Source organism: Buteo buteo, chromosome 4 (assembly GCF_964188355.1).
Source record: "Buteo buteo chromosome 4, bButBut1.hap1.1, whole genome shotgun sequence".
In the NCBI taxonomy this organism is placed as follows: domain Eukaryota; kingdom Metazoa; phylum Chordata; class Aves; order Accipitriformes; family Accipitridae; genus Buteo; species Buteo buteo.
Window position 1 is genome coordinate 67,480,594 of NC_134174.1, and position 27,940 is coordinate 67,508,533.

Consider the following 27,940-nt stretch of genomic DNA (forward strand, 5'->3'; position numbering starts at 1 on the left):
TCAGCCGTGGCGGCTGTCAGTGGGTGAGGGCGGCGGGCGGTACCGGGGGCCGTTTTCGCGGTAACCGTCCCCCGTTTTGACGCGGCGGAGGGATACGACCGGCGGTGCGAGGGTTCTGTCGCGGCGGCCGCTGGCGGGAAGACTCAGTCCGCGCCGCGCACTGACAGGAGGGAGGGAGGGGCGGCCCCTCAGCCGCTTCATCGCCCCCTCAGCCGCTTCATCGCCCCCTCAGCCTCCTCATCGCCCCCTCAGCGGGTCTGCGAGGGCTCCGCCGGAGGGTAGAAGGCGTCCGGGACACCGCTGGTCTCGGGGCTGTGGAGCGCGACGGTGGGCGAAAGCGGCTTCATGGGAAGGAAAGGCAGTCCTGGAGGTGAGGGGAGGGGAGGATCGGGCCGGGAGGACGCGGTTTTGGGGCTCTGGGCGCCGCGGGGAGGGGGTGGGCCGTGTTGCTGTCCTCGGTGGATGTTTGCTGCCCGGCAGTGGAACTGTCCTGTCAGCGGGAGCCGGGACGCACCAGCCCCGGCCGCGGCGGTGGCTGTGGGCCGCCTGGCTCGCAGAGGGGGCCGCAGGTGAGCCTGGGCTCGTAAGGGTGGTGTAAACTTCGGTTTCTGCGGCTTGTGCGGCGTTTTTCGCTCGTAGGAGTCGGTGGGAACTGTGGGCAGGCACTTTGGGTAAGGAAAACTGAAGATTGCAGTTTTCTGTAACGTGCAGGTAAAGGCTTTTCTTCAGGGTACTGTCAAATTTGTCCTAGGGTGTGCTTTGTTTTGTTTTTTGGATAAGTATGAAACCTAGCAAAAGAGTTCAGAGTTAGCTGCATTTAGTTCCCTTGTTTTTCGCTTGCTACTTCCAAATGTGTAATATTTGTTAGTGCGTTTTATATATGTTTTTTTGAGGATTGCTTGTACTTCGTGGCACACTCCTATTTGTATATGAAAGGAATAGCGTATCTGGTTGTGCAAACGCTGTGGGTTTGGGTTTTGTTGGGGTTTTTGTTGGTTTCTTTTTTTTTTTTCCAAGTTGAACGTTCCTTCTCCTTTCTCACTATGTGTACGCACTGATGCACTTGCCACCTCTCAGCTGTATCAGCAGCCTATCAGGAGATCCTAGCAACTGCTAAACTTTCAGCCTTCTTTTCAGCTGTCTTCCTGGGAGTGCTCCTTCCTGGAAATGCCACCATTTCCTCCTTGTTCAGGAGGATACAACCGTAGTCAGTTGGTCTCTGTTTACTTTTAGAATAAAGTCTAAGAATTTCCACGTGGGAATAGAATGTGTAATATCTAGATTTAGGTGAGGAGAGGTAACTGTTTATATGAAAATAGCTTTAAGTTGCTTATGGGATGAAATATGTGTTGCCCCTGAATCTTCGCAAAGGCTCTGATGGGTAGCAAATACCTATTGCATATGTAAAAGTTGTATAACCAAGTTTACATGTACATGTGGTGACTGCTCTTGCCACTCTGTGTAAGCATCAGTTTCTCCAAACACACAGTGCCTTCAGCTTCCTGTGTGCGATTACAGTGGTTGCTCACGGTAAATAGTTCCCAGTTTTCGACACAGTCAAGCACATGTAAATGGCACTGAGATTCTTCTGCTGAACATCAGAAAATGTCTCTTGAACAGAAGTAAAAAAAGTAATTACATTGATTTACTTTCATAAATATGTAAAGCATTATTTGGATGAGTAATTTTGGCATTCTTTTATAGGTAAGATTCCTAATAGTTCAAGATGCCGCTCTTTGGGAATATTGTTGTAATTAAACGGAATGGGACTGATGGAATTAGTTTTCCACTCACTGCAAGTTCTTGTTTATTTGGAAGGTGAGAATTAGTTGAGTACTTGCATACATCAAAATAATATTAGTGATATTTTTCCTGCAGATTATATCTTTTAATACTTATTTGCAAAAATAAATGTTTGTTTATTTGTGAATGATGTACAGGGGATGATATTGGTCTAAGGTTATTTGTAAGACTAGAAAGCTGAACTTAATTTTTGTCCTTTCCTTGCTAGAACTACCTTTTTTTTTTCTTTTTTTTCTTAAAGTTTCTGGCCAAAGGAAATCTAGGCAAGGGATTAAAAGTAATACACAGCTGACAAGCAAGTGATGGTATTCTTTTATGCAGAGGCAGTTTCCAGATAATTGGCTAGGGAAGAGAAGTAAGGTACATGGCTTGCATTTGACCATCTTCATTACCTCAGTGCTCTTCTCTATTTTGGGTTTTGGTTTGGTGATTGATTTTTTTTTTTTTTTTTTTGGTTCTCCAAAACCTCAGGAATACGTCAGCCAATATCTAGAATTAATATTAAAAATTAGTAAGAACTTATACCTCCTCCTCCAATCTTGAAACTTCAACTCACACAGTTGAGTGATAGTGGGTTTTGAGTTTGATCCAGCTATTTTACATTAAAAGATAAAATTAATATACCTGGATGGTATATGTGAAGACTTAACTAGATGATCTTACTATAAATAGGCTTCAAATAAAATGTTTTTACTTCTCTTAAACTAGGTCTGTTCAGCACTTTACTGACTGATAGATATCTTAAATAACTGTAATTATTCAATCTGGAATCAAATTCCATAATGAAAGTCTATGGGAAGCACTCTAGTGTCAATAATACTGTTCTTTGGCTTCAGCAGAGCTGCCCAGACAGATGATACTTAAATGGTACAAATGTTAATTTCTGCCAGCTCTATCAGTGAGAGGTGTCCCGTACTTCTATGAACAGAAGCTCATATGTTTGATGCCTAAGACCTACAGCATGTCAAAAGCATTACAGATTAGCTTTAAAAAAACAAACAACCAAAAACAGAAAGAAAAAATCTGTATGCTTAGAAACACAGCTTTCACTTACTAACAGCTTTTAAGAAGGTAGAAGTGGCTATCCAGGTGAGACCAAAGGTCCATCCACCTCTTACTCTGTCTCTGAGAGTGATCAGTAGCAAATGCCCAAGAGCGAGCTTAAGAGCACGTGCTGATATTTTCTAAAAATATTCCACAACTCTTCAGCAACTTGCAAGTCAGGAAACTAAGTAAACTCAAACCACCAGATATCTGTTGTAGACATGTCTCTTTCAGCTTGTTGTGAACTACTTTTTTTAGAATTTGGGTTTTTAACACGTTTTTCCTGATATGGATTCTCTGATGTAGGAGTGTGAGCTCCTGTTATTTTTCACCACAGTTGAAAGACTTGGGTAGTTCATTTTCTTCATGATACTAAATGTGAGAAAGCATCATGCTGCTGTACAATTATTAGCTGAAAAGTTGGAAAATCACCTAATTCTATAGCAGTCAGATTCTTCTGTCTACTGTGTGTCTTGAAACTCAAATTGTATTTTCACCTGCAGGAGAACAGAATGTGATATTCGTATCCAATTGCCTCAGGTCTCAAAAGAACATTGTAAAATTGAAGTAAATGAAAACAAGGAGGTAAGATATACATATTTTAATGACATATGCATTGCATCATTGCATCTCATCAGGCTACTGAAATGTTTGTTTTATTTTTAGGCAATATTGACTAATTTAAGTACGGTAAATCCTACGCAGCTGAACGGTAGTTGTTTTAAGCAACCTGTACCTCTGAAGCATGGAGATGTGTTAACTATTATTGATCGTTCTTTCAGGTAAGTGCCAATGACAGACTGTTAGTGCCTCGATCCTGGAATGTGTTCTGCAGGTAAAAAACGCAGAGAGCTTTGTGGACACAGGCTCTTACTGCTGGATGAAGATACAGAAGATGGCCGTAGATAAATCGGAAAAATTAAAATGTCCTTTTACCATCTTCAGAAACAGAAGTTAATTAATTTATTTCATATTTCTTTACAATGTCTTATAGACCTTCAGAAGGCAGGATTGCTTAGAGATTTTTTAATCACTTATATTATGTTAAGCTAAACCAATAAAGATAGAATTGTCTAGAGGATGATTTTGATTTTGTTTCAAGGGTAGTCATTTTTAGGGGAAAATTTAGAAGTATTTTAATGTAGTTAAGGTCTTTAAAAGTGATATGTGTGTATTGTTGGGAGTGGACAACTATTGCTAGGTCATTTATCTTAATAACAGGAATTTAGTCATCAGCTATTTGACAAAAAATGGTTGTCTTTTAAAATATTTCTTCCAGATTTGAATATCCTCTCCAATCAACCCCAAGAAAGAGGCGTTCTAGATCTCCAAAAGATGAAACGCTGCAGGTAATTTTGTGGCCATACACTTATTTATTACAAGTACATTGGTATTAGTAGTGATATGGTATTCTATTTTCTTGTGTTTTCTTAATAGGAATAATTTTTCAGCCATAGACTACCTTTCTGTTTGAAGATACAAGTAAACTTCAGATAAATACTTTTTAAAAAATTAATAATTTATTAATTTTAGACTTGTCAGTTTCTGGTAATAGTTAGTTAATAATCTATAATGTTACTAATACAGATAATCTCTTAAAAAATAATCCTTAGCTTTTTCCAAGAGAGGATGGGATGCAGGAAATGCAGACTGTGAGCCTTGGAATATCCATGTACTTTAAATGGGGAAGTTTGCCCCAGAGAATGAGCATTCTTTTTCTCAAAAATAATCTGGGGTTCTGTATGCTAGTATACTAACGTATTGTTGGAATTATAAATACCAAACTAAGCCTATCTTCTAATAATTTATTTTTATTAGTTTCTTTTTTTGTTCTCAGCAAAGTTTTCTCCTTTAAAGGGGCATACTGTGTCTATTGAAAGATTTTTATTTTTTTTTTTAATGTTATAGTTGCAATGTGCATTCTTATGCTACAGCTGCTTTTAGAGCTAATAATTTTAATGATAAAATAAGGCTTAAGCTCTTGTGATATAGGACCTTAAATGTGCACTGGTCAATGTTCTTAAATTTTGAAATATTCTAGGATTTAATTTGAATACCTCTAAGCCTGTTTAGTCAACAATGCACATACTTTTATAAATCTAGTGTTTTTCAATGTATGGTTGAAAGGTAAACTATAAAATATTTGTTGCTCTGCTGTAATATTGTACAAATTTACAGGTTCTTCATGTTCAGCAGGTGGCAGAAGTGGAATTATTATGCAAACAAACTTCAGGATCTAAAAGTCCTCATGCTTCAGGTTGGTACCTGTTTTTTGGGAGCTTTGTTTTCTTCTTCTGCCTTAACTGCATTTAATCTTAGCATAAGAGGAAAAATGAGGTTGAAAAGAGCAAAAGAAATGTATTTTAAGACTTTTCAATGTGAGTACAATACACCTCGCTATGTTGGTGTACTATCTCATCATACTTGGATGCTGTGATTTACCAAAGCTAAGTCCTGCCAAGAGAAATCAATTTAATTGCATCCTGAGAAACGTGCAGTAACAGTTAGCCTCGAATTGGTGAAATCCATATATATTGCTTTGTGCAAATTCAGTTTATGAAGTTTATAGCAAGGAAGGGAATTCAGTACACCAGCTTTGCAAATGCAGTACAAATGTCAGTTGAAACTGATGTGTGAAACGATTGCCTATTACATTTTACTTTTCAGCAGCACCAAACGAGTACAACATGACAAATTCACCTTTGTGATTAAAATTTAACTTGCAGCTCTCTGCTGACCTAAAATACAGCTAGATCCCCTTTGAGCAAATACTGCATTATCTCATGTATTCTTACCTAATAAGAAATTGAAACGGGTATAATTCTGGAGATATATGGGAAGGGTTAATTTTGCTGGTTGAAATAATAGTGTACAGTAGCTGTTTCATGTAGACCCAGTAAAAATCATTTAGAGCTACTAAGTCTGGGTTGTTATAGACCATAGGCTGGTTAAAGGCCAGGACTTCACCTTGTCATCCTTCTTGTCTTAAGTAATGCTGCTTTCATAGGAAGAGATGAGGTTGTTACATGAAGGCTATTTATCTACAGGCAGGTTTGATTTTTGTGACAAATGTTTGTTCCAGTGCAAAAAACCCAGGCTGTTTCAAAGTGTTCCATTTCAGTGGGTTGTTGTGAGCTCATCTGTATTCACAGCATTTGGGTCATAGGTTCGCCAACACTGTCCTACAATACAACAGTCTTTGCTTTGTTGTTCTGTCAACTTTGAGGGAACAACTTGTCAGCTCAGTAAAAAAAAATACTGATGTCTCTGGTTGTGTAAAAGCTTTCACAGAAAGATCTAATTTCCTGTTCTTTCCCATGTCTCTCTTCCCCCCCCCCCCCCCCCCTTTTCCCCTTTCCTGGGAGGTAATTGACAGGCTTTTCCTTCTTTGTCAGAGTCTCTACTTTCATCTTTACGTGGATTATTTCCCATCACAGTTATGAAAAGTCAACATGTATCAGCATTTGTTCCTGCAGGCATTCATGCTGACATAAAGCAGTGTTGAGAAGTAGACCTTGTAGATGTATAGTTGTACATAAGGTCTCAGCTTCTCGTGGCTTAAGAAGGCACCTCTTATCAGATGAACTCTGTTGGCTTGCATATACCCCTTGCTCATGGAAAACGCAAAATGGAGCATGCTACCTCAAGCTTCCTTGGATGCAGTTTACAGATTGCAGTGGAACGCCAGCACACATGCAGTCACTTGCTATGTCTCATCTGGGAAGTGGCAGCTCTGCTTTACTGTCTGGCTTTACCCTAAAGAAGCATTGCTACAGTTCAAGCTATATAGCACCTGTGTAAATGCAGGACAAAAAACAGACTGAATTGTGGTAAGCTGATCTAAATGGTTGATTAATTCTATACTCATAGATTTGTTTTGTGGCAGCCCTGAAAGATGTATATGAGCCATTGATTCTGCAGAAAAACAAAAACATGAAGTACCAAGTGCCTTACCTGAATATCGTATAAATTCCAGATTACAACATAAATTTTATGTTAAACATTTAGATACTAATGCCTCTATAATGAGAGAAACTGTTATTGTTAACAGAGTTCTATTTACTGTACTGTATCTTGGACCCTGGTTGACCGTCTTGGGAGAGGAAAGGAAGGAATTTTTAGCTGTATATATGGAACTCATATTTGTAGTTCTGCAATTTTTAAGTAACTCTGCATCTATATTACTTTTTGTTTTGCTTTGCTTTGCTTACTTTGTAGATAATGCTGAGTGTGAAGAAAAACATGCCAATGAAAATAAACAAAGTACAGAGGAAGATATTTCCAAAGCTTTACCCGTCAAACTACAAACACCCAAATCTTCACACAGAATACATCAATGTAGTAACAAGCAAAATGAAATGTCTCCCTTTAGTAAACTCTATGAAAAACTGAAACGTGAGCTTAAAGTGAAAAAACCTCTGCAAGAGGGAAATGTACCTCAACAAGCTGCAAAAGAAGATGGTAAGAGTGTTCTGCTAGAACCAAGTGCTGGAATTTCATCGTCAAGTTGTGTTTATGATCTGGGAAGCCTGACTAAAGAAAAAGAAATAGGCAGAAGTGAAAATACTGAAGAATGTAAAATAACAAGACAGCAAGAAGTAATCAATTCAGAATTTAACCAGATCTCAGCTATAGGAAGTGCTACCAAGAAGAGTTTTACCAGAAGTCCTCGAACTTCTGTTTCAAAGGAGATGTCAAGGGATACTGGTACAAGAAATCACTTGCAGGATCACAAGGAACTAAGTACAGCAGGCAAATCTAAAGGTACTGAAGTCACAACCAAACCCAGTAAGGAGAATGATGGAAATGCAGCATTTTCACTGAAGCAGTGCTCTATAGAATGCTTGGATTATGCAGATAAAATAGAAATACACAGCCCTGCAATAGCATTAGATAAACTAGCACAAACAACTAACATGACAGATGTTTCTGAAGTAGATAGATATGTTCTTTCTACACCAACGCCCAGAAGGAAGAGTCCTCGGTCTCATTTCATATCGCCTACCAAAGAAACTAGCAGAATTAATCCTGTAAATACCGATACTCCAACAACTCGACGACGTGTGTCATTGCAACGTAAGTCTTTTTCAGAAATTTCATCTGAAACTCAAAAGGAAGATTCAGTGTGCAGAAATGATAGCCTCAAACAACTGCCTTTGGAAGAAAATAAATGCTTAAAACAAAGACAAAATATTAAGCAACATACACCAGGAAAACCTGTAGAAGAAGTAGTGCTGAAAGAAATTGGTGATCAGGCAAACTTTGTTAACTCAAAAGAGGGACATTCTGAAACTCCTACCTCTTTTTCTAATTCCAAGAGTCCCAGAAGAAATAACAGGCAAAGTAAAGAATTATCAAACAAAAGTGTCCATTCAGAGACACTGGCTGCAGAAGAGTTAACACCACAACTGGCATCTCCTGCTGGTCAGAAAGCTGACTCTGGAAGAAAAAGGGGTAGACCAAGGACCTCTGGACTGCTAGCTGGAAAAGCATTGGAGACAAATGCTGTTCAAGAACATCACGATAAGACTACAAACAGAAAAGACAGTGGAACTAAAGAAGAGTTGGCCACAAAGGGGTATCATCAGAAACAAGATTTGGAAGATGCCAGCGTTACAAGACCTCGTAGATTGTCAACAAAGAGAAGGTCTTCTGGAAGTGCTACTGTACTCAAAGACAATGAGGATGTCTCAGAAATGAGTATTTCTGGCCTGTTGGCTGGAGACGAATCAGGTAAATATGTTTAATCCCCTGCCTTATTGTTTTTGTATTTGAGAAATTCTCGTAGCATTTTTATGATAAATTTTCTACTTACATAAAAAGTAAAATCCATTGCTGACGTATTAGTTCTAAATTATTTATCATGTAGTTATATTTGACCACAATAATATGTATAAAAGTTTCCTCAATTGAATCTATTTCTCTTTAAGGTAAGTTACAGTCTGATATATTTCCAACTTTAAAATGCACAAGTAAGCACTGTTTTCTATGCTGGTTAAAAGGTTGACTTGGATTCTTGGATATATAGAAATATTTCCAATTGTTTGTTGTTTTTTTTAGGCAAGAAAAAAAGGATATCTCAGAAGAGGAAAAGTGGTGATTTGTTATTTCAGCCTTTAGGAAAAAGAAAGAGAGTGTCTTTTGGTGGTCAGCTAAGTCCAGAACTTTTTGATAAAAGTTTGCCTCCCAATTCACCCCTTAAAAAAGGTGCGATTCCTGCCAGACTAAGCTTACCGTTTGGAAACTCGCCACGTGCTGTTCTGAAAAAGGCTCAGGGCTTGAAGCACTTTGCAGTCCAGGTAAACGTTAAGACTAACCAAGTTGCTAAGACAATTAATCTGAACAGAATTTATAAATTCTAAGGCTTCTAAAAGTTAATTAAAAATTAGTAGTAAATGTTGTTAGACGTATGTTGGGAAGTGAAATTATAATAGCACATTAAAGGGGTGTTTAAAATCAAATTTTAATCAGCATTTTTTTAACTTCTCCATTGTAGGAAAGGGCTTAGCTTAGCCTTTATATCTGCCTGTCTTTATACAGGAGGTCTGTTTTTATTTACCTCACATGCTATTGCTCATTCTCCTGCATATACAGGAGTACATTTCTGTATGTTTGTACTTAGCAGCGGTGTCTACAAGCTCCAGTTTCCCAAAAACAATAGAAAACAAAACAGTAGCATGTTGGTAGACTGTGCAAGCTACTGCCACGTGGTTTGGCTAGAAGTTTGAACACATTTGCTGTTGATTTAAACTTGTTAAAATGTGAGTAGTGTACTTGATGTGAATAAAACTTTGGAATAAAGTAGAATTATAAATTCAGTTAATTTATTCAATTGAATTTGCATGTCTTGTGAGACTGCTTTGAAATGTAAAATGTTACAGGCTTGTTTTCAGAGAATAACATTTAAAGCTTTTTCAAATGAACTGATGATATTTTATACTATTGTATTTACTTGTCAGAGATGTAGATGAGCATTTGTAGTTCAGCTATGCTCAGTAACGTTTTATCTTAATGTATTTTTTTTCCACCAGGAGCTTTCTGAACATTTACAGAAAGAAAAAATGTCACCAAAAAATTTACCAGCCCAGAAGTCCGCAGCTGCCTCATCCCCTGCCTCTGGGAAGGCAACACCTAAATTTACCTTAAGCTCTCCAGCACTGTACACAAAAGGACGTTTCTCTGTTTCTCATGTTGCAACAGCATTACCAATTGTAGACGAGAAGGATGCTGTTGCAGAAGACATGAATACCAAGGAAAAAAATTATGCCCAGGTGCAAACACCTGAAAACTCTCACATTAACCAAGATGATAAAACTTTTTTAATGGCTACACCTGACAAATTAACAAGAAGTGCACAACTTGCTTTGAAGGTCACTCCCATGAAGAGGAGAAGTGGAGCTGTAGCAGTTATCAATGCAAAAAGAAGAAGTGGTGCCTCTAGTGCCAATTTACTAGGTTTGTTTCAGGAGTTAATTTTTAATATTAACTTTAATGCTTTAACATACAGGAACAGAACTGAAGTAGGCCTATTATTTTGTTATGCAGAGGCTGCCACATGATTGGCATATCTTCTGACGGTTGTTGGACTTGTTGGAAACAACTGGGAATTGCAAAGTGTTACATTCTATCGTATTCATAAAGCAAATCACTAAATCATAAACTGTATTTAGAACACAAATCTTAACATTGACAAGTTGAAAAATGGTAGAATTAAGGATTTGTTTGCAAGATTAGTTGCAATAGTGATCGTTCAAGTTAAAGTAGTATTGAACTAAATCAAATTGTATCAATTACATCAATTGTGGTTTGAAGACGTGCACTTTATCGCAATCTAGCTTCAGTTTTCTTTGTGCCTTTTTTTATACACAGTTCACAACCTTTGTCCATGGAGTGGACTGCACTTAACTGTTGACAGTTAAAATAATAATAATTAAATAATAATTTAATTAAGTAATTTAATATTTAATTAAATAATTTAATTTAATAATAATTAAAATTAGTATGATAACTAGGCAGTAATTTGAATATTTTGAGGTTGAACATTTGAATTTGAATGTTGAACACTGGTTCGAAATAGTTTCAACAGCATTGGAAACATTATGATAGGGGAGCTCTGGTTCTTGAAGTTTTTATCTTTGAAGAAACTCACAGATAAGATGTCTTTGTCGTCTGTTTTCAAAATCTTTTAAAATCAAATTTAAAGCTTCCCACCAACACCACCATTCAGCCAGGAATTTTTATTGCTCTTTACTATCTCCATTTTTTTGTAGTGTCATTTTAAAATTTTGAACAACATACTACATACGATGTCCCAGTGATGGTCTCATTATTATTATTACATGATGAGATAAGATCACAGGCCTTCACAGTGCTTCCTGGTTAATACAGCTGAAAGTGGTATTAGTCTTTCAGTGAAATAAGTGGGGTTTGTTATTGTTTTATGTTTTGTTTTGGTTTTTTTTCCAGTGGCTTTGGTTGTTACATTCATATTATAATAGCAGCAGAGTACTTCACAAATATTAATGACATGCTATTTTTCACCACCTCTCTGTAATGTGTAAGTGGTTTTTAATATCAGTGCTTCAGTTTCTCCTATAATATGGAAAGATCACCACAGTTCTGAACACTTTTGGATGTCTCCTTTGTATCCAAAATAAAACTCTTTGTGTTTCCAAAGCTTTGTCAGATAATTTACTGCTTGCTTGGCATTTTTCTACATATCCTGAACAACCTAGCAATGACAGCTTTTGAAAGTTCTTTTTATTTACAGAGTTTCCCCAACTTGCATAGCAATTCTGACAAGAGAGTAATAATATCCTTTTCTTCAGGAACGGCATTCCCCTTTTTATCTCTAGTTTAAGAAACCCAAACTTTTCTTTTATATGATCCCTGTCTTCACATAGCCTATTTCTGAAGTAAATGAGGCAGATGTCCTACCAACTTACAGCTTCATTTGTTACACAGCTCTAATTCCCTGATTCTTCTGTGTACAGAATGATGCTGTGATAAAGGTAACCTTTGGGAATTTTCAAAGTATGTTATAAGGAGGAGGTCATATAAGAAAAAATTATGGAATGTCTGTGTAGATCTAAATGCTGTAAGTAGTATAAATAAATAATTTCCTGACTACGAAATTCCTTGGGAAGGTGGTGAAAGAAAAGCTGGATATGTTTAACTTAGAAGCCATTTCTCTAATGTTAAATCTCATGTCCCACCAGGGAAAAGTTCAGGTATAATAATGAATGAGACTGAAAGGCTCATGGCAAGTTTCTATTGGGAAAAATTATTTCTTTACAAAAAGAACAAAGATGGAATTGGGTCAGCATTCAATTCTAGGGTCTAACACCTATTTGACACTGTATGAAGCTTTTTTTGTTGTTTTATTGTGGCAAGCCATACTGGGTACTTGGACACTTGTTAAACTTCAGCTGAAATTGGGTCTTCCAAGTGAAAGTGTTGCATGGACCACTTTAGTATAGGTGTTGTCAGATGATGCAACAACCATTTTCCTATGCCTCACTGCAGCAAATCCATTGGAATCATAAATAATTGTGAACTTCAGTTTATACATCTAAGAATTAAAGGGGTTATTTCTCTTTTGCTTTCTAGTTGCAAAATCTTGGGCAGAAGTGGTAAAATTAGGTGTTGCAAGACCACAGTCAAAGACTGTTAAAAAACGTGTCCAAAAGGGAAGATCCCGAAAGAAAATAATCCAATCACTGAAGGTATTCTTTTTCTTTTTTCATGTTTCTTTTTGTTGTTTTTGCACAACCACAAAACAGCTTGTAGGTATTTTGCTACAGAAGCTAGAATCTTCTGAGCTTTTAGTATGTTAAATGGGTGTTGATGTCTTTGTCACAGTGTGTAAGAAATGTAGATTTTATATATAAGGAATCTTTGTTTACTAACTTTTTTTTTTCCTTTCTTTCCCCTCTGCAGACTCCAGAAAGAAAAATAAAAGGTCATGTTAGTACAGGTCATGCAGAGTCACCTGCTACAATAGTTGTAGGTAGAGCTTATTCCACCACAGTCAGAACGGCTGGACGAGTCCCTAAAGTGGTGAAAAATCCTATCTTGAAGCTAAACATGAATATGGATGAAAGCTTCACGGGTAAGTTTTTATAGTGTGTTGCTCACTCTGCCAACTATGTAGTTCTTTTGTCAAAGCATATGCTCATATCTCTGAATATAATTTATAGGAATGACTGAAATGTTTCAAACTCCGGAAAATAAGAGTGGAAAAACATTATCTTTGGACACTGTTCAGAAGACTGATTTTACACCAACATGTACTGCAGTGGAAATTTCTGAATTGCACACTCCTGAAGAATCTGGTATGTTTGTTATTTGGAAAGAAAGGGATTGTTTAGGTATATTTAGGGGTAGCAGTGTAGTGGTGTGTCTGCTGCTTGAGACAGTGAGTAATCTCAGCCTAGGCAGACTTGATGTATTAAGATGAAGCACCTGGCAACCCATAAAAGGAACCGTTGATTTTTATCATGTATTAAAAGACATTTTTGTAGTTCCAGTTAATTTTTGAGTAGGTGTTATTTTCTTATTTGTTCTGTTTGGTATGAAACTTCAAAATGTTTCAGGCAAATCTTGTGCTGAAGCATGGCACTTTCTGAATCGGTTATCTGTGGATACATCTAAATCCAGTGACAAACTTTCATGGGAGGGAGAGGTTATTGTGTAATCTTGCAGAAAAAAATCTATTTAAGTTTTTGTTTGTTTGGTGGTTTGTTTTTTGTTTTTTTTTTTTGTTACAAAGTCTCAGGTTAGGAAGATTTATATTAAGATGGTTGTGGATCTTTTACTAATAACCTTGCATACCAGTCGTCATGTCCCTGTATAACTCAGAATTCTTGAAATTAAAATTCTGTTTTCTTGAGAATTTAGCAAAACTGACCATCTACTGAAACACCAAGAAAAATCAAGAATAAATCCTCCAATATTTAAAATAATAATAATAATAATAGTAATAGTTGAAATGTATTTTGGTTTATTATTTCAGATGTTGTGGAAGATAGGCTTAGGTATAACAAACCTTGTTACAACTTCAGAAGGGGGTCCAGCAAAAAGTGTTTTCTTTGAAACGGGGAACTAGTAGAGTGATCTTCATTTGAAGATGTCTGTTATCAGATGTTATTTATCCTGTTACTTAGTGCTTTCCTTCAATCAGTGGGCAAGCCCTTAATCTTAGATTCTATACACATTGATCCTTTTGTACGTCATGAATACTTTAGTTTCATAATTTAGGGAATATGGGTTGAAAAAACTAGTTTATTTCTTAATCCTGCTGGACCAGGAATTTGGAAGGACTTGAACATCTATCTTATGATTAGGACTTGACAGGATAGGAACTACAAAGGCAAGTTATTGCTACATCCTACAAGCCTTGATTAAAAACTGACACCAGCAGACACGTGTATTTTATTTCTAGTTTGAAGAGGAGGGTTATGCTTTTAAAATGAACTGAGTGGTAGTTTTAAGATTGAGATTATAGTTGCAGTTAAGGATAAGGGACTCCTTGAGTTAGCCTGTTCCTCCAGCCTGCAGTACTCTTACCCATTACTGGCCTTCGGGTAGAGACTCATTAACTGCAACTCTCTGAGCCTGATCATCCAACCAGTTCTTTATTCAAATGTGTACCCATTCATATAGCCTGTGATGTTCTTGTTTGGATACCAAAATATTGTGGGAGGCAGTGTTGAAAACCTTGTTGAAGTCACATTAGAAAACCTTGTTAAAGTTGCATTAAATAATAGCCACTGCTCTCTTTTCATCCACAAATCTGTTCTTTTTACCAGAGAAGGTAATTGGGTTGGTCAGGTTTGATTTTTCCTCTGATAAATTGATGCTGACTGTTCCCAATCACTCTGTTCTTCCTGTGCCCAGAAGTGTGTTTCAAGAGGACCAGCTCCACTACTTTTCCAGGGACCAAAGCAAGGCTAGCTTTTCAATGTTCAAGGCTTGGTCTTGAATGGGTTCATGAAGCCAAATTCCTGCTTAACTAACTTCATTTCCTCTTCTGACAGGGTCACCCATGTAGTTGAACAAGGGAAGTCAGTAGATGTGGTGGTTTGGGATTTTAGTAAAGCTTTTGATGCTGTCACAGTATCCTTCTGGATAAAATGTCCAGCAGATAGCTAGACAAGCCCATAATATTCTGGCTGAGCAGTTGGCTGATAGGTCAGGCTCAAAGAGTTATAGTAAGTGGGGTTATATCAGGCTGGTGGCCAGTCACCAGTGGGGTGCCCCAGGGCTCAATTTTAGGGCCAGTGCTCTTTAATGTTTTTATAAATGATCTAGACACAGGAATCAAATGTACGTTAAGGAAGTTTGCCTATGATACTAAACTAGGAGGAGCTGTGGATTCCCTTGAGCATGGAGATGCCCTTAGAGAGATATCTTGATAGACTAGAGAGCTGACCAAGCACCAAATATATGAAATTTAACAAGAGCAAGTGCCAGATTCTCCACCTGGATGGGGTAATACTGGTTATAGATACGATCTGGGGGGCGAGAGGCTGGAGGGCAACCCTGTGGAATGAGATCTGGGCATTTGGGTTGGTGGCAAGTTGAATAGGAGTCAACAGTGTACCCTGGCAGCCAAAAAGGCCGGCTGTGTCCTGGGTGCAACAAGCACAGCATAACTAGCCGATTGAGAGAAGTGATTGTCCCGCTCTAGGCCGTACTGGTGGCCCTGCCTCAAGTACCGTGTGTAGTTTTGGGTGCCTCATTATAAGAAGGATATCAAGCTATTAGTGTCCAGAGGAGGGTGACCAAGATGGTGAAAGGTCTCGAGGGCAAGACTTATGAGGAGCAGCTGAGGTCACTTGGTTTGTTCAGCTTGGAGAAGAGAAGGCTGAGGGGTGAACTCATCGCAGTCTACGAATTCCTCAAGGGGGGCAGCGGAGGGGGAGGTGCCAATCTTCTCTTTCTGGTGACCAGCAATAGGACACGAGAAAATGGAATGAGGCTGTGTCAGGGGAGGTTCAGGGTGTACATTAGGAAAAGGCTTTTCACTGAGAGGGTGGTTGGTCACTGGAACAGTCTCCCCAGGGAAGTAGTCATGGCACCAAGCCTGTCAGAGTGCAAGGGGTCTCTGGACGAAGCTCTTAATATGGTTTAGTTTTAGGTAGTTTTCTGCGAGGAGCAGGCAGTTGGATTTAATGATCCTTATGGGTCTTTTCCAACTTGAGATATTCTATGATATAAATTTTACAAAAATATCTTGTCATGTTTTTTCTTCCCTGGTGTCGGGAAGGTCAAATGTATGTTCTTGAATGTGAAAATTTGTGATTTATGTATTGCTTCAAAACACAAAGGAAACTGCAATAAAATTCTTGCACCACAAGAAGTTTTAGGGACAATAGAAAACATTAATTTTTATATCAGATTAAATAAGAAAAAATAATCAGATTTTTTTATAGTCAGTGTTTTAAATGTGTGCTGTACCTTGTAGAAGCTAATTACCAAATCAATTGTCAATGCACATTTTTTGATTTTGGTTTGTAGAAGGCTCCGTCTGTTTGAATCCATTTTACTTAGTTATACAGCAGTTAGAATGCTTGGATTTTCGGCTTAATTCATTTTCCAAATTACATAAATCTGTTGCTTATTTCAGGAGAGATGATGGTGTCACCATTAAATAGTTCAGATGCTTCAGAACAGAAACGAGATAGTCCAGGCATTTGTCACTTTCTGAGAGAGAAGGAGTCTCTAAAGTCTATGTTCGATGCAATATGCACAAAAACTCCTGAAAAAAGAAAAGCTATGCTGGAAGAAAATATTAGTGTGGACAGTTTATCGATAATTCCAGAAAAACAAGTGTCTCTGGTGAAATCAGGAAGAAAAAGGAGGACTCCAACGCAGAGGTTGGAGCCAGTTGATGTTGTGTCAGGCATCAAGCAACTTTTAAGGACCCCAGAGCAAAGGTCAGAACCAGTAGAGGCCTTGTCGGGCATCAAGCAGCTCATGAAGACCCCGAAGCAGAAGTTGGAGCCTGTAGAGGCTTTGTCGGGCATCAAGCAGCTCATGAAGACCCCGAAGCAGAAGCTGGAGCATGTAGAGGCTTTGTCGGGCATCAAGCAGCTCATGAAGACCCCAAAGCAGAAGCTGGAGCCCGTAGAGGCTTTGTTGGGCATCAAGCAGCTCTTGAAGACCCCAAAGCAGAAGTTGAAGCCCGTAGAAGCTTTGTCGGGCGTCAAGCAGCTCATGAAGACCCCAAAGCAGAAGCTGGAGCCTGTAGAAGCTTTGTCGGGCATCAAGCAGCTCATGAAGACCCCGAAGCAGAAGTTGGAGCCCGTAGAGGCTTTGTCAGGCATCAGGCAGCTCATGAAGACCCCGAAGCAGAAGCTGGAGCATGTAGAGGCTTTGTCAGGCATCAAGCAGCTCATGAGGACACCAGAGCAAAAGTCAAAGCCAGCTGAGGCCCTATCAGACATCAACCAGCTCATGAGAACCCCACAGCAGAAGCCAGAGCCAGTTGAGGTCCTATCGGGCATCAAGCAGCTCATGAGGACCCCACAGCAAGAGTTGGAACCTGTTACAGATGAATTTGCCTTTGAAAGATTGCTGACGACTCCAGTACAAAAAAGGGAAGCAGTAAAAGATGTAGCAGGTGTTACTTTAACCAAGAGAACTCCAAAGCTGAAATATCAACCAGTAGAAGACATGATTGGGGTCAGCCGTATTTTCAAGACACCAAAGGAAAAAGTTGAACCCATAGAAGATGTGTTTGGTATTAGTAGATTAGTGAAGACTCCAAGAGAAAAGTATCAACCAGTCGATGATTTTGTGGGTCTGCAAAGGCTTATGGCAGAACCCAGGCAGAAATGTTCTGATTTTGAAGTGGACTATGTTGGAGTTACGGAAATGTTTGATATACAAGAGGACATTACGGTAAAATACTTTCTTTAGCTTTTGGAAGGAATGTATTTAGACTTTGAAGCCTGTGGTTGGAATGAATTCTTAAACCTCTTAGTGTAACATCTTGTATGTTACAGTGCTTAAATCTGTCATGCCCATAATCTCTGAAGGAAAAGATACCTTCTAGAAAAGTACCTTGTATTGATTTGAAAGCTGTAAAGATGGCAATCTTTTTTTCCTTGGTAGCTTTGTCCAGATAAATGCCCCCCTGCTAGAAGATATAGCTTATTACAAATTTGAATCTGAACATTTGTTGGGTTTTTTTCTGGTCATTTGTTCCTGTTACATTTAAAGAACCCTTTAAATTGCTTACAAACCATAGTCAGATTTTATCTCAGCCTTCTTTTTCATAAGCCAGGCACATGGTTGTTCTTGTTTTGTTTTGTACAGCTGTTTCATACCCTATAGATTAAATTTTAAGCTCTCTTTTCCTTTGCACATCCAAAAGTGTTGAGCTTTTGACAAAACATGTTATCATATGGTCAGTTGATTGCTCTCTATGCCCCCAAGTCTTTCATTCATTTTTTCCTGAATGGCTGTCTATTTTATAGAGACAGCTATATATATCACTGTACATTTGCTTGTGTTAATATGTATTTTCTTTGAAGGAAGCCTGTCTAAGTAGTTAGTGAGGTTGCTCTGGGTTACCATTCTGACCTTATAATTCACAGCTTCATCAGTCTTGTCATTTGTGAATTTTATTAGTATTGATTTTTATGTTCATTCCCAGATCCATAGGTAAAATGCTGAGTATCACTGGACTTAGCGCTCATCAGTGTAGAACTACAATAAAACACTACAAAACACTCAAATGATTCGGCTTCGTACCCCAGATTCCTTTTGAGGACTCATTTAGACACTTGTCAGCCAACTTAATTAATACTTTTTTTTAACTATGCACTGTTTATTATCTTTAACTTTAAAAACTGCCATACTAGCTTCAATGGCAAGTATTAAGTTCAATATATTTATGTGCTAATGTCATATATATGGTTGCAGTTATAAAACTAAGTTGATTTCATTTTTAGAGAAAAGTATTTGACAAGACTTTTTTCAAGTATTACTATAGATTAATTTTTTATAGGTTTGCTCCATTATTTCTTGTCCTGTCAGACATGCATTTGTTGATTATTGTTTATTCCCTTAGGCCAGATCAGTAAGTGTTACAGATTCTAAGCAAGAAGATACTGCATCTCACTGTAGTAATTCCACTCATAAATATGGTAAGTACAATTACTTTTACTTTAACTATAGAGGAATAATGAATATATAAGGTAATAGATGTTATTATGGAGTTTTAACATATGTTTTAAAAATTCCAAAATATCCAGTGCGAAGTGTGCAAAGCTTATGGAATTTGTGCAGTCATCCCTAATGAACACCAGGTGCTGGAATCCTACTGGTATGGAAGTAACAGTGTAGTAGTTTGTTGGTGTCATAATGTTGGCATCTCCAGACATAGCAGTGTAAAAAAACTTGATGTTAAGGTCTCCACTTATAATTATATTTCTTTGCAGACTTTCAAGAACAGAGCTGAAACCTACAAATGCTACCTACCAAATAAACCAAACATCTTTGGTCAGAAGGCTGGCCTTTTATCTAGTAATTTGTTAAAATATTCTTTTATTTATTTTTAGTTAAGAATATTAAGTGTGATTTGAGCAAGATGACTCTGTTAGGAAAATTGAAACTCTCAGATACTTTGATCAGGCATAGTAATGTGTAACTTTTATTTTTGCTCTTTTCTATGTTAAAACTTTGAATGGGGAAAAAAAAATCCCTGTTTTAGAAGACAAAGGAAATATTTCACAAGGTGAAGATTCTCAGAAGAAGGAATCACCTAGTGAAGACCAGTCTACTCAGAGGCTAACAAGGGGCAGATCGAGGAAGACAGTACATCCTGCTTCAGAAAAGCAGAGTGAAGAGGGTTTGAATTTAAAAGAATTGCAAAGTCTGGTAAAAAAGAGCACCCAAGAGGAGGTGGGAGGGATGAGTACTTCAACTTCAGTAGCTAAAAACAAAGAAAAAGGAAGGAGAACAAACCGTTGCATACAAGAAGTTGTTTCAAATCACCCTGATCAGGAAAATGTTGAAATTGTTTCATTTGTGGAACCACGTGGAGCTGCTCAAAGACCAGGAAGAGGTAAAAGGAAAGAACCAAAAGAGTTAAAACATCCAAGTGAGAACCTTGAGTCTTGTGGCAAAGATTCTTCAGTGCTACAAGAAGAACCTGCAAATACAAAACAGACTTTGCAGGAGTATGGTATCAATGACATATTAGAAACTGAAGATGATCCAGCTGTAAAGACAGTAAGTGTATCCAGTAGCATTCAAAATGAAAATTGTCAACTGCAAACAGGTTTAAAAAAACCTGAAAACAAGTCTAATGAAGGTTGTGTAGAAGACAATGAAGAAATGCTGCTGTCATCTAGGAGAAGTTCTAGAGAAGTAAAAAAAGTAGAGAACGCAGAGCCACTGATTCCACCTAAAAGAGGAAGAAGAGCTAGAAATGACCAAGTTAAACACACTTCTTCAGAGGACCTTCACGGGACAACAAGGAAGCTTCGTAAAGACCTATCGGCAAAGATGATACAAAGAGATGAACAGACTTTTGACAAAGATACTGAGACTCCCACAGCAGAAGAATCTGAAAAAGGAACTAAACTTGAAATAAAGGTAACAGAGAAAAGACTCAAGTCTTTAAGAAGTGCTAGAAAGCACTTGACTGAAGTAAAAGCAGACGCGTGCGGCATGGCGCTTGAAAATATACAAAACATTCAGAAAACTGAGGAAACTTCAACTGAAACTGATATTGAAACACAATCACACATCAAAAATGAGACTAAAGTATCTCAGGGAGATGAAACAGAAAATGCTCAGGAAAATGCAACAGAAGCATCTCAAAGATTAAAGGCAGAGTCACCTTCTGGAGAGACAAATGAAATTCCAGTTACTGCTCTGAACTTGGAAGCAAACAGAACTGCAGTACAGGAAACAAACAGAACTAGAAACAGGAGAGGCAAAAAAGACTCTTTGGAGAAAAAGACTGATGAATTTGCCGAAGGTGTAAACAATCTAGAACTAGTTACTCCTAAATTTAAGTCAGAAACAGAAATGGATGAATCTTCTCTCAAAGATTCTTTGGGCTCTGTTTGTGTCAAGAATAAATACCAAGTCACGAAGGAGCAGAACGACCCAGCTGCCACATCAATACCTGCTGCAAACAGTGACAATCTTCCTCATAGCAATCAAAAGTGGTTAAGAAATGAACAGAGAATACTTCAACCAAAGCAAACTGAAATCCTGCAAGAGAATCAAGCACAAAAAATTGGAACGGCATGTAGAAGAGGTAGAGGTGGAAAAGTTAATTCTGAACTTGAAGAAGCCAGTTCCAAAGCAGTTGGAGGAAAAAGGAGTTTACCTGGGGATGACAAAGAAATGACTTACAAAGTTTGTAAATATGAGACTTCAGAAAATCCTTCACAAGTAAGGAGGAGCAAAAGAAAGCAAGTTGTTTCCATTCCACAGATAGCTTGTTCTACCTTTATGGAAAAACAAACATTAATTGCAGATCATAGTAAAGATGAGGCTTTTGTAAAGGAGCAAGATTCAGCTTTGGAAGATGCTCCCTCTTCAACAGAAGACATTCCACTGAGACGAGGGAAAAGACGAGAGGTTGCTGCAGCATCACAAACATCTAGATCTCTTTCTATCAGAAAAAGACATGGGTTGCTAGAAGGTGATGATAAAAAGATTACTGTGAGAGAAGATCAAAATCCAGCTTTGGGAAATAAGACTTTGCAGGCAAAAGCGAATGCATCAGCAAGAGACAAAAGGAAAAAGATTGATCTAGCAGCACAGGCAAAAAGTTCATCTTCTCTCCAGTGTGGCTTGACAGAAACTGATGGTAAAGAGGAGGGTACTAACGAAGAACAAAATACACCTTTGGAAACAGTGTCCTGTGCAAAAGAGAAGCCATTAGGAAGGGGCAGAAGGAAAGAAACCATTCTGGCATCACAAACAACTAATTACATTTCTCTTAGAGGAAAACGCGGTTTGCCAGCAGATAATGGTAGAGAAGAAGCTTCTAAAGAAGATCAAAGTGTTCCATTAGAAACTTTTGATTCATTTGTAAAAGATAATCAACTGAGAAAAGGCAGAAGGAAAGAAATTGCCCTCTTGTTAGAAGCCGCAAGTTCTACTTCTATTCAGAGAAAATGGGGCTTATCAAAAGAAAGTGGTAAAAAGAATAACTATAGGGAAGCGAAAAAAGTGATTTTGGAAAATTCTACTTCCCAAGAAAATATGGATCTTTCAAAAGGGAACTCAAGACAAACAGTCACTTCACCGGCTCTTAGTTCCACCTCACTTCAAGGTTTGCCAGAAGATGGTAAGAATGAAACTCCTGAAGAACAACAGAGTATACTTTTGGAAGTAGCTCCATCTGCAAAAGAAAATCCATCACAAGTAGGCAGAAAGAAAACAGTTTCTTCCAAATCTGAAGAAACTAGGTCTGCTTTTCTCAGGGAAAAATCTGACTTGCCCAAAGAGAGAGGTCAAAAGAGGATTCTTAAAGAAGGTGAAGATACATCTCTAGAAAATAGTTCATCCCAGGGAAAAACAAGGCAATTGAGGAACAGAATGACAAAGGTAGAATTCAAATCAGAGGCAGCTACTTCTACTTCTCTCCGTAAAAATGACGACTTGCCAGAAAATGGTAACACTTTGGAAACTCAGATTGTGTGTTTGATATCCTCTGGTTCTGATAAAAGTAATCAGTCTGGAAAAGGAAAAGATGTTAACCCCATACAACAGGCAACTTCCACTTCTCGCAGAAGAAAATGCCAGTTGCCAACAGATGACTTAGCATCCAAAAAATCAAAATCAGGTGAGGCAAGAATTTGCTTTCTATATTCTAAGTATAGCTAAGTTATGTATAGATATTAACAATAATGTGTACAAAGTTCTAGTATTACTGTGGGCTGCCATGCGCTAATGTAGATAGAGTAGATCTTTAAAATAGCAAGAAGACTTAAGTAAATAGGGTCTCTGTTATCCTATATAAACAAGATGGTGTTCCTAAGTAGAAAGGATTGGTTTTATGGGATATGACCTGTATTATTCCTTGATGGGGTATTGAAATGTCTTCGTGCTCTTCTATAATACATTCTCTCTCAATCCATAACAATAAGTTGTAGTTTAGAGTGTATACAGTGACTAACTTGCATGCAGAAGAAGGTGGTAATGACAGAACATGATAATCACATGTTTGTAGCAACCATTGTTCATCTTGTTTTCTCCTAAATACCATCCAAGCTCCTGCTTTTAAATCTCTAGGTTTTGGAGAACCTTTACTAGTCATCAACTGTTTTTTGAAGTTGATGCTAGAAGGGCCTGAAGCTGTATTTGAGATAAAAAGACAGCAAAAGTTCCATGCATCTCCCATTTCTTCCTTTATTCTTTTACTTTCCCCAAGTCAATGGAACTCTTGCTGCAGACATTAAAATATTCCCTGGAATTTTCAGCTTGATGTGATGTAGCTTAAGAACTACCATGATGCAATTAGAAAAATATTATCAAATAAATGTGTGCAAATGGAAATAACAATGAATCTTTCGAGCTACATATTGAGGCGTTTCCTGCCAAATTGTGTTAGAAACCTTATTGTGATTTGACCATGCCCTTCATTTCATTTCTGTTTGGCTCTTTCCCTTTTCTGTTGCACATGCTTATCCTCATATAACATGTATATCTCTTTTGCCATGTATCTGTCTTGGTTTATTAAGTTGTCTTTTGTTTCCCTTTACACTCTTGCCAGTTCCTGCTTCCGGATACTGCTATATGTACTTGCCAAATGATTGATCTCTTCTGTTGCTTTACTACCTGCCTGGATAGTTTCTCTTCCGGGGAGGTCATCTTTCCCCATGTGGATTTTAGTGACAGTTTGTATGTCTGGTGCTTGGGTTGATGCTTATCTCCTGGAGCAGCTTAACTTTTCTGTGCTATCTAGATACTTACGTAGGTGTCTAGTCTTTTCTTTACAGTTAAAAGCCTGACTTTCCAGCTTTATCTGGACCATAAAACAGTTACTATATATTCATTTTTGCAAGATTTTTCTTCGGTGTTGGATATGTTTTAGTTTTACATATCAGTAGAAGGAATTTCAGCTAAAATGGTAGCTAATTGGTTTTGGCGCTCTCATTAATGTTAACCTACTTTCAGAAATAGCTGTAAGTCCTCAGGGATCTGTCTTAAAGGATATTGGATATGCAGAAGTATGGGGTTTGTAACTGGTTTGTTGAATTCATAGATGTAATCTTTGGAATGTAGTCATTAGGGACATTTCCTTTAAAAACAATGTAACTGAAGATTGGCTTTTGTATAAAATGTTTGATTTATGATACAAATTTACAGTTACTTTTTTTGTGTACAAATAGAGAATGATGAAAATAGATCGCTACAGAAAAGAAAAAGAAACAAAACTAAAGAAGAACTTGGCAAAGAGGATGTAAGGGCTACTCGGACCGCTGGAGGAACGGACAGGAAGACAAGATCAAGAACAAGTGCAAACCGAGAAAATAGTCTTAATAGTCACACAACCAGTTTTTAAATCAATTCAGTAATTGAAATTGCAGGGTTTTAATGTGAATTGATTTGCACTCAGATTTTGTAAAGCAATGAATTATGATATTCTCAAAATATATTTCTTAACGTGTTTACAGATACGGCGTAGATATCTGTTTTAATAGATTTGTCTATGTGTAGTGGTTCCTAAATGGTGGGGTGCTTGTGCAAAACTGCAAACATAAAAATAAATCTTTTTGTAACAGTATCCCCCTTTTTCTGTTGGTCAGTACAGCAGTCAGGAAGCCATATTGCTTTACTGCCAGTTTAATTGTAAGCTATTTTCTGCTTAAATTTTCATGTGCTTAAGTCTTTTATTTTTCATTACAGTTCTGTAAATATTCTTTAAAAAACTATAGACATATTAGCAGAACTATTATGCGGAAATTTTAATAATTTTTTTAAAAAAACCCTTGAGTCCATTGTATTGAGAAGTCTAGATCTGTAAGTCATTAAATTTGTAAACAGTTTGGGACCTGTGTGTTTTGTGTTCTTAAGAACAGTTAATAATATGTAATTACTACTGTCCTCTTACAAGTGTATTTCAAAGATTCATCCTTCCTAGCCACATGGCACGTTTTTGAAAGCGTACGGTGGGTTTTCTGCAGCACAGACACTTGTAAACAGGGCTGGGCTGTGCAGCACTTCCATGTGTAAGTAAGCGTTGATAAGAGAGACAGGAGTAGTGAGTGTATGAAGTTGTGATGTTGCCCCTTTTCACAGAGTTGCAATTAATGTGCAGTAGCTAGTATGGTTTGGAGACTGTTTTCAGAGATCAGTGTCTGCAGTGTAGGGGTAATAGCAGTGTGCATTTCTCTTGAAGGTTGGTGGCTTCCTGTTTACTGTATTAAATGCAGAAAAGGAGAAAACTAATCATCTCGGGCATCTAACGTTTGTGCAGTTTTAAGACCGGAGTTAAAAGTCGACTTTTTTATTGAGTCCATGGAGTTAGAGACGTTTCTATGGAAGGGCAGTTGAATGCTGTGTTAGGGTGTTCTTGTTAGCTCTTCCTTCTGGGAATGATAACGGCCCTTTCTTCAGGTGAGTTCTTGTTTGTGAAGTCTGTTGTTCTCTTTCTTTAAATTAAAAAATAGTCAGATTAAATAAGGAACGCTTTGGATGCTGTCCATACATTCGGAGCTCAGATGTGATATGACAAAGAATTTCTTTTAAGTGTTTTTTTTTCCTCAATATGTAGAATGTGCTGTGTCCCTACGCATAGGGGTTTTTTAATGCTTTGGGCATTTTATCCTTTTATAATGCACTTATTTTTTCTATACTTCAATTCTAGTGTGTAGATTTTAAGTGTAAAATGCTGTAGATCTAGTCATATTTTTCAAATTAGCTCTATTGCTTCCTGCATATGTTTGCTGTATCATAGTTACATGCTTTCCACTGACCAGGACCAATGGATGGTCTGTTCGTCTTGAAATAGTAACAACCCCCCAAGCCTTTTTTTCTGATGAGTCAGCACTTTGGTGATGGTTATTGCTTTAGGATTAAGGAGTCTTTTCTCCAGCTTTTATTTCAGCCTTCCAAATGTGAGGAATGTCTTTACCCAAAAGGTTTAATTGGTCTATGGCACAGGATTTGCAGTCTTCCTGACTTTCAGGTCATGTAGCTTCACGCATCTTGTCACAGCAACAGCTGAAGTAGTAGGTCTGGGCTGTTACTCGAGAATTTTTCAGAATTGTACCTGTTTTATTTGACCTATATTTATATTAAGTCCCAGCAGGCTGAGCAACTTCTCCAGTTACCTCCCACCCTACAAAAGGGTGTTCTCTTTCTCCTCACACTTGGTTCATGGCTCTAAGTCTGTCTTAACTGCAATACAGCATCTAAAACTCCACTTTTGTAAACCTATTTCTTTATCAGCCCCTTCTGGCTGCTTCCTAGAAGTATCCCCCATTGTTTTCAGAGAAGCCCAGAGGCTATAACCATCATCTGATTCACAGAAGGGAAATGGGACAAAGTAACTTAGTGTTTGTAACGCCTTGAAGTTAATGTATAGGGCATCACTTTGTCAGAACCCCATTATCATTATGGTGCACATTATGGGGTTAAAAAACCCCATAACACCTAAATGTTGCAGACACTACTGTAGGTTTAAATCCCTAAGCTATGCTATTATTTTAAAGTTATGCTAAAAGGAAGATTTTTATTGTTAAGCACTGATGTTGTATCATTTCTTACCCTGTTTTTCCTAGCATCTGACATTCTAATGGAAAACAGGCTCATTGTTGTCTACTAGCTGAATTTTTTGCAGAAGATGGCTAGATCTCAGCAGAGAACAAAGGGGAGAATTAGTGATGCACAGTAATAAATGACAACGTGCAGAGAAAATGAAATGCAGAACGTGGTATCAAGGCAAATGGTTTGGAGAGCACTGCTGTACAATGCTTATGTATGTGCCGTTTTATTTATGTATCTTATATTGCAGAGGATATTTCTCTTTGGAGTACTCTCATTTTCCGTGGCATTCAACTCCTCAAGAAATCATTTATGCATTTGTGGTATCCTGTTCACTATTTGATCCACCTGAATGAAAGTTTCTGCTCAGAACTTGGCATTTCTGCTTTCACATTTACATTTCACTGAGCCATAAGGAGTTTTTCCTACTGCGTGTCTTGATTGCATAAATACAGCAAGCTCTCCTTATTTGGGCTCGGTAGCTTTCGCTATAAAATGTGGATATGAAGAGGAAATACAGTAATGCTTTAACCTCTTGGGGCTTTTGATGTAAGTACCCTTCTTCCAGGTGAGCCCCACAGGCTTGCTGGTTTTTGAGCTCACATCTGTAAATTTTCTGCTCTGTTCTCATAGTTACGTAAGAGAAGCAGGTGCTTGTAAGTGGCTGTACCTCTCTTATCTTTGCAGTCTTTAATATTCTGTAGTTATTCAAGGCAGTAATTTCTGGCCTAATGATAAAGTCTTAAGGCAGAGGCCAAGACTGTGCTGAAGGGGCTGAAGGCTATTGCACTGAGAAAATGCTCCATTTTTAATTGCATAGCATGCAACTGTTTCTTAAAATTATAATGGGTCACACCATTTTCTCTAATTTAGATGGGAAGCATTCAGCAGTGAAACATCCTCCATACTACAGGAGAACTAAGCCTTGTGCAGGTACATTGTGGTATGCTGGTAGAGGAATAATACTAAGGAAGTTTCCACTATTGCCATAAAGTAGTTGCATTGTTTTTCGTTTCAGCTCTGCTGCCACACTGGTAAACCATGGCACGTTGGCAACCTGGGCTGGTGAACTACTGCATATAATTCTGAATATCAAGGTACCTGTTGCACACGCAGCATAAAAGGTAGCTGTGATTAATTAGAGACGGATGCCTGAGCAACTCTGGTACAATAGGTTAAAGCACAGAGAGTCCTTGAGAGACCTTTGCAACTTACATGCCAGTTCTTGAACTCTCAGCTGCCAATAGGATCTAAGAGGGCATATTGGCCTTTTTGTGCAGAATTGTGCATAGCAAATAGATTGTCAGCGGCGTGAGGAGACCAGTGTATTCACTGAGTAGCCTTA

At 38.0% G+C, this 27,940-nt stretch overlaps 1 protein-coding gene across 3 annotated transcripts; it reads left to right on the forward strand.

Annotated features, from left to right (window-relative positions):
- Nucleotides 1-145: 145 nt before the first annotated feature.
- Nucleotides 146-24,867, forward strand: MKI67 (marker of proliferation Ki-67). 3 transcript variants are annotated; one of them, XM_075026619.1, is made up of 16 exons: nucleotides 146-370; nucleotides 1,705-1,818; nucleotides 3,351-3,432; nucleotides 3,514-3,629; nucleotides 4,127-4,196; nucleotides 5,026-5,104; nucleotides 7,066-8,580; nucleotides 8,908-9,146; nucleotides 9,879-10,302; nucleotides 12,457-12,572; nucleotides 12,787-12,958; nucleotides 13,047-13,181; nucleotides 16,478-17,754; nucleotides 18,929-19,004; nucleotides 19,571-22,669; nucleotides 24,219-24,867. In XM_075026619.1, exons 2-16 carry the CDS (start codon nucleotides 1,727-1,729, stop codon nucleotides 24,389-24,391), a joined length of 7,665 nt encoding a protein of 2,554 aa, XP_074882720.1. In that variant the 5' UTR covers nucleotides 146-370; nucleotides 1,705-1,726; the 3' UTR covers nucleotides 24,392-24,867. The 3 variants fall into 3 exon arrangements, with proteins under 3 accessions (XP_074882720.1, XP_074882721.1, XP_074882722.1); XM_075026620.1 differs by having other exon boundaries at nucleotides 19,574-22,669; XM_075026621.1 differs by having other exon boundaries at nucleotides 5,044-5,104.
- The last annotated feature ends 3,073 nt before the right edge of the window (nucleotides 24,868-27,940 follow it).

Excerpts from the sequence above, each read along its gene's own strand:
- MKI67 (XM_075026619.1), top strand. The coding sequence starts at position 1,727 with ATGCCGCTCTTTGGGAATATTGTTGTAATTAAACGGAATGGGACTGAT. Across the intron at positions 8,581-8,907 it reads GTTGGCTGGAGACGAATCAG|GCAAGAAAAAAAGGATATCT; the intron begins GTAAATATGTTT and ends TGTTTTTTTTAG. Across the intron at positions 12,573-12,786 it reads AAATAATCCAATCACTGAAG|ACTCCAGAAAGAAAAATAAA; the intron begins GTATTCTTTTTC and ends TCCCCTCTGCAG.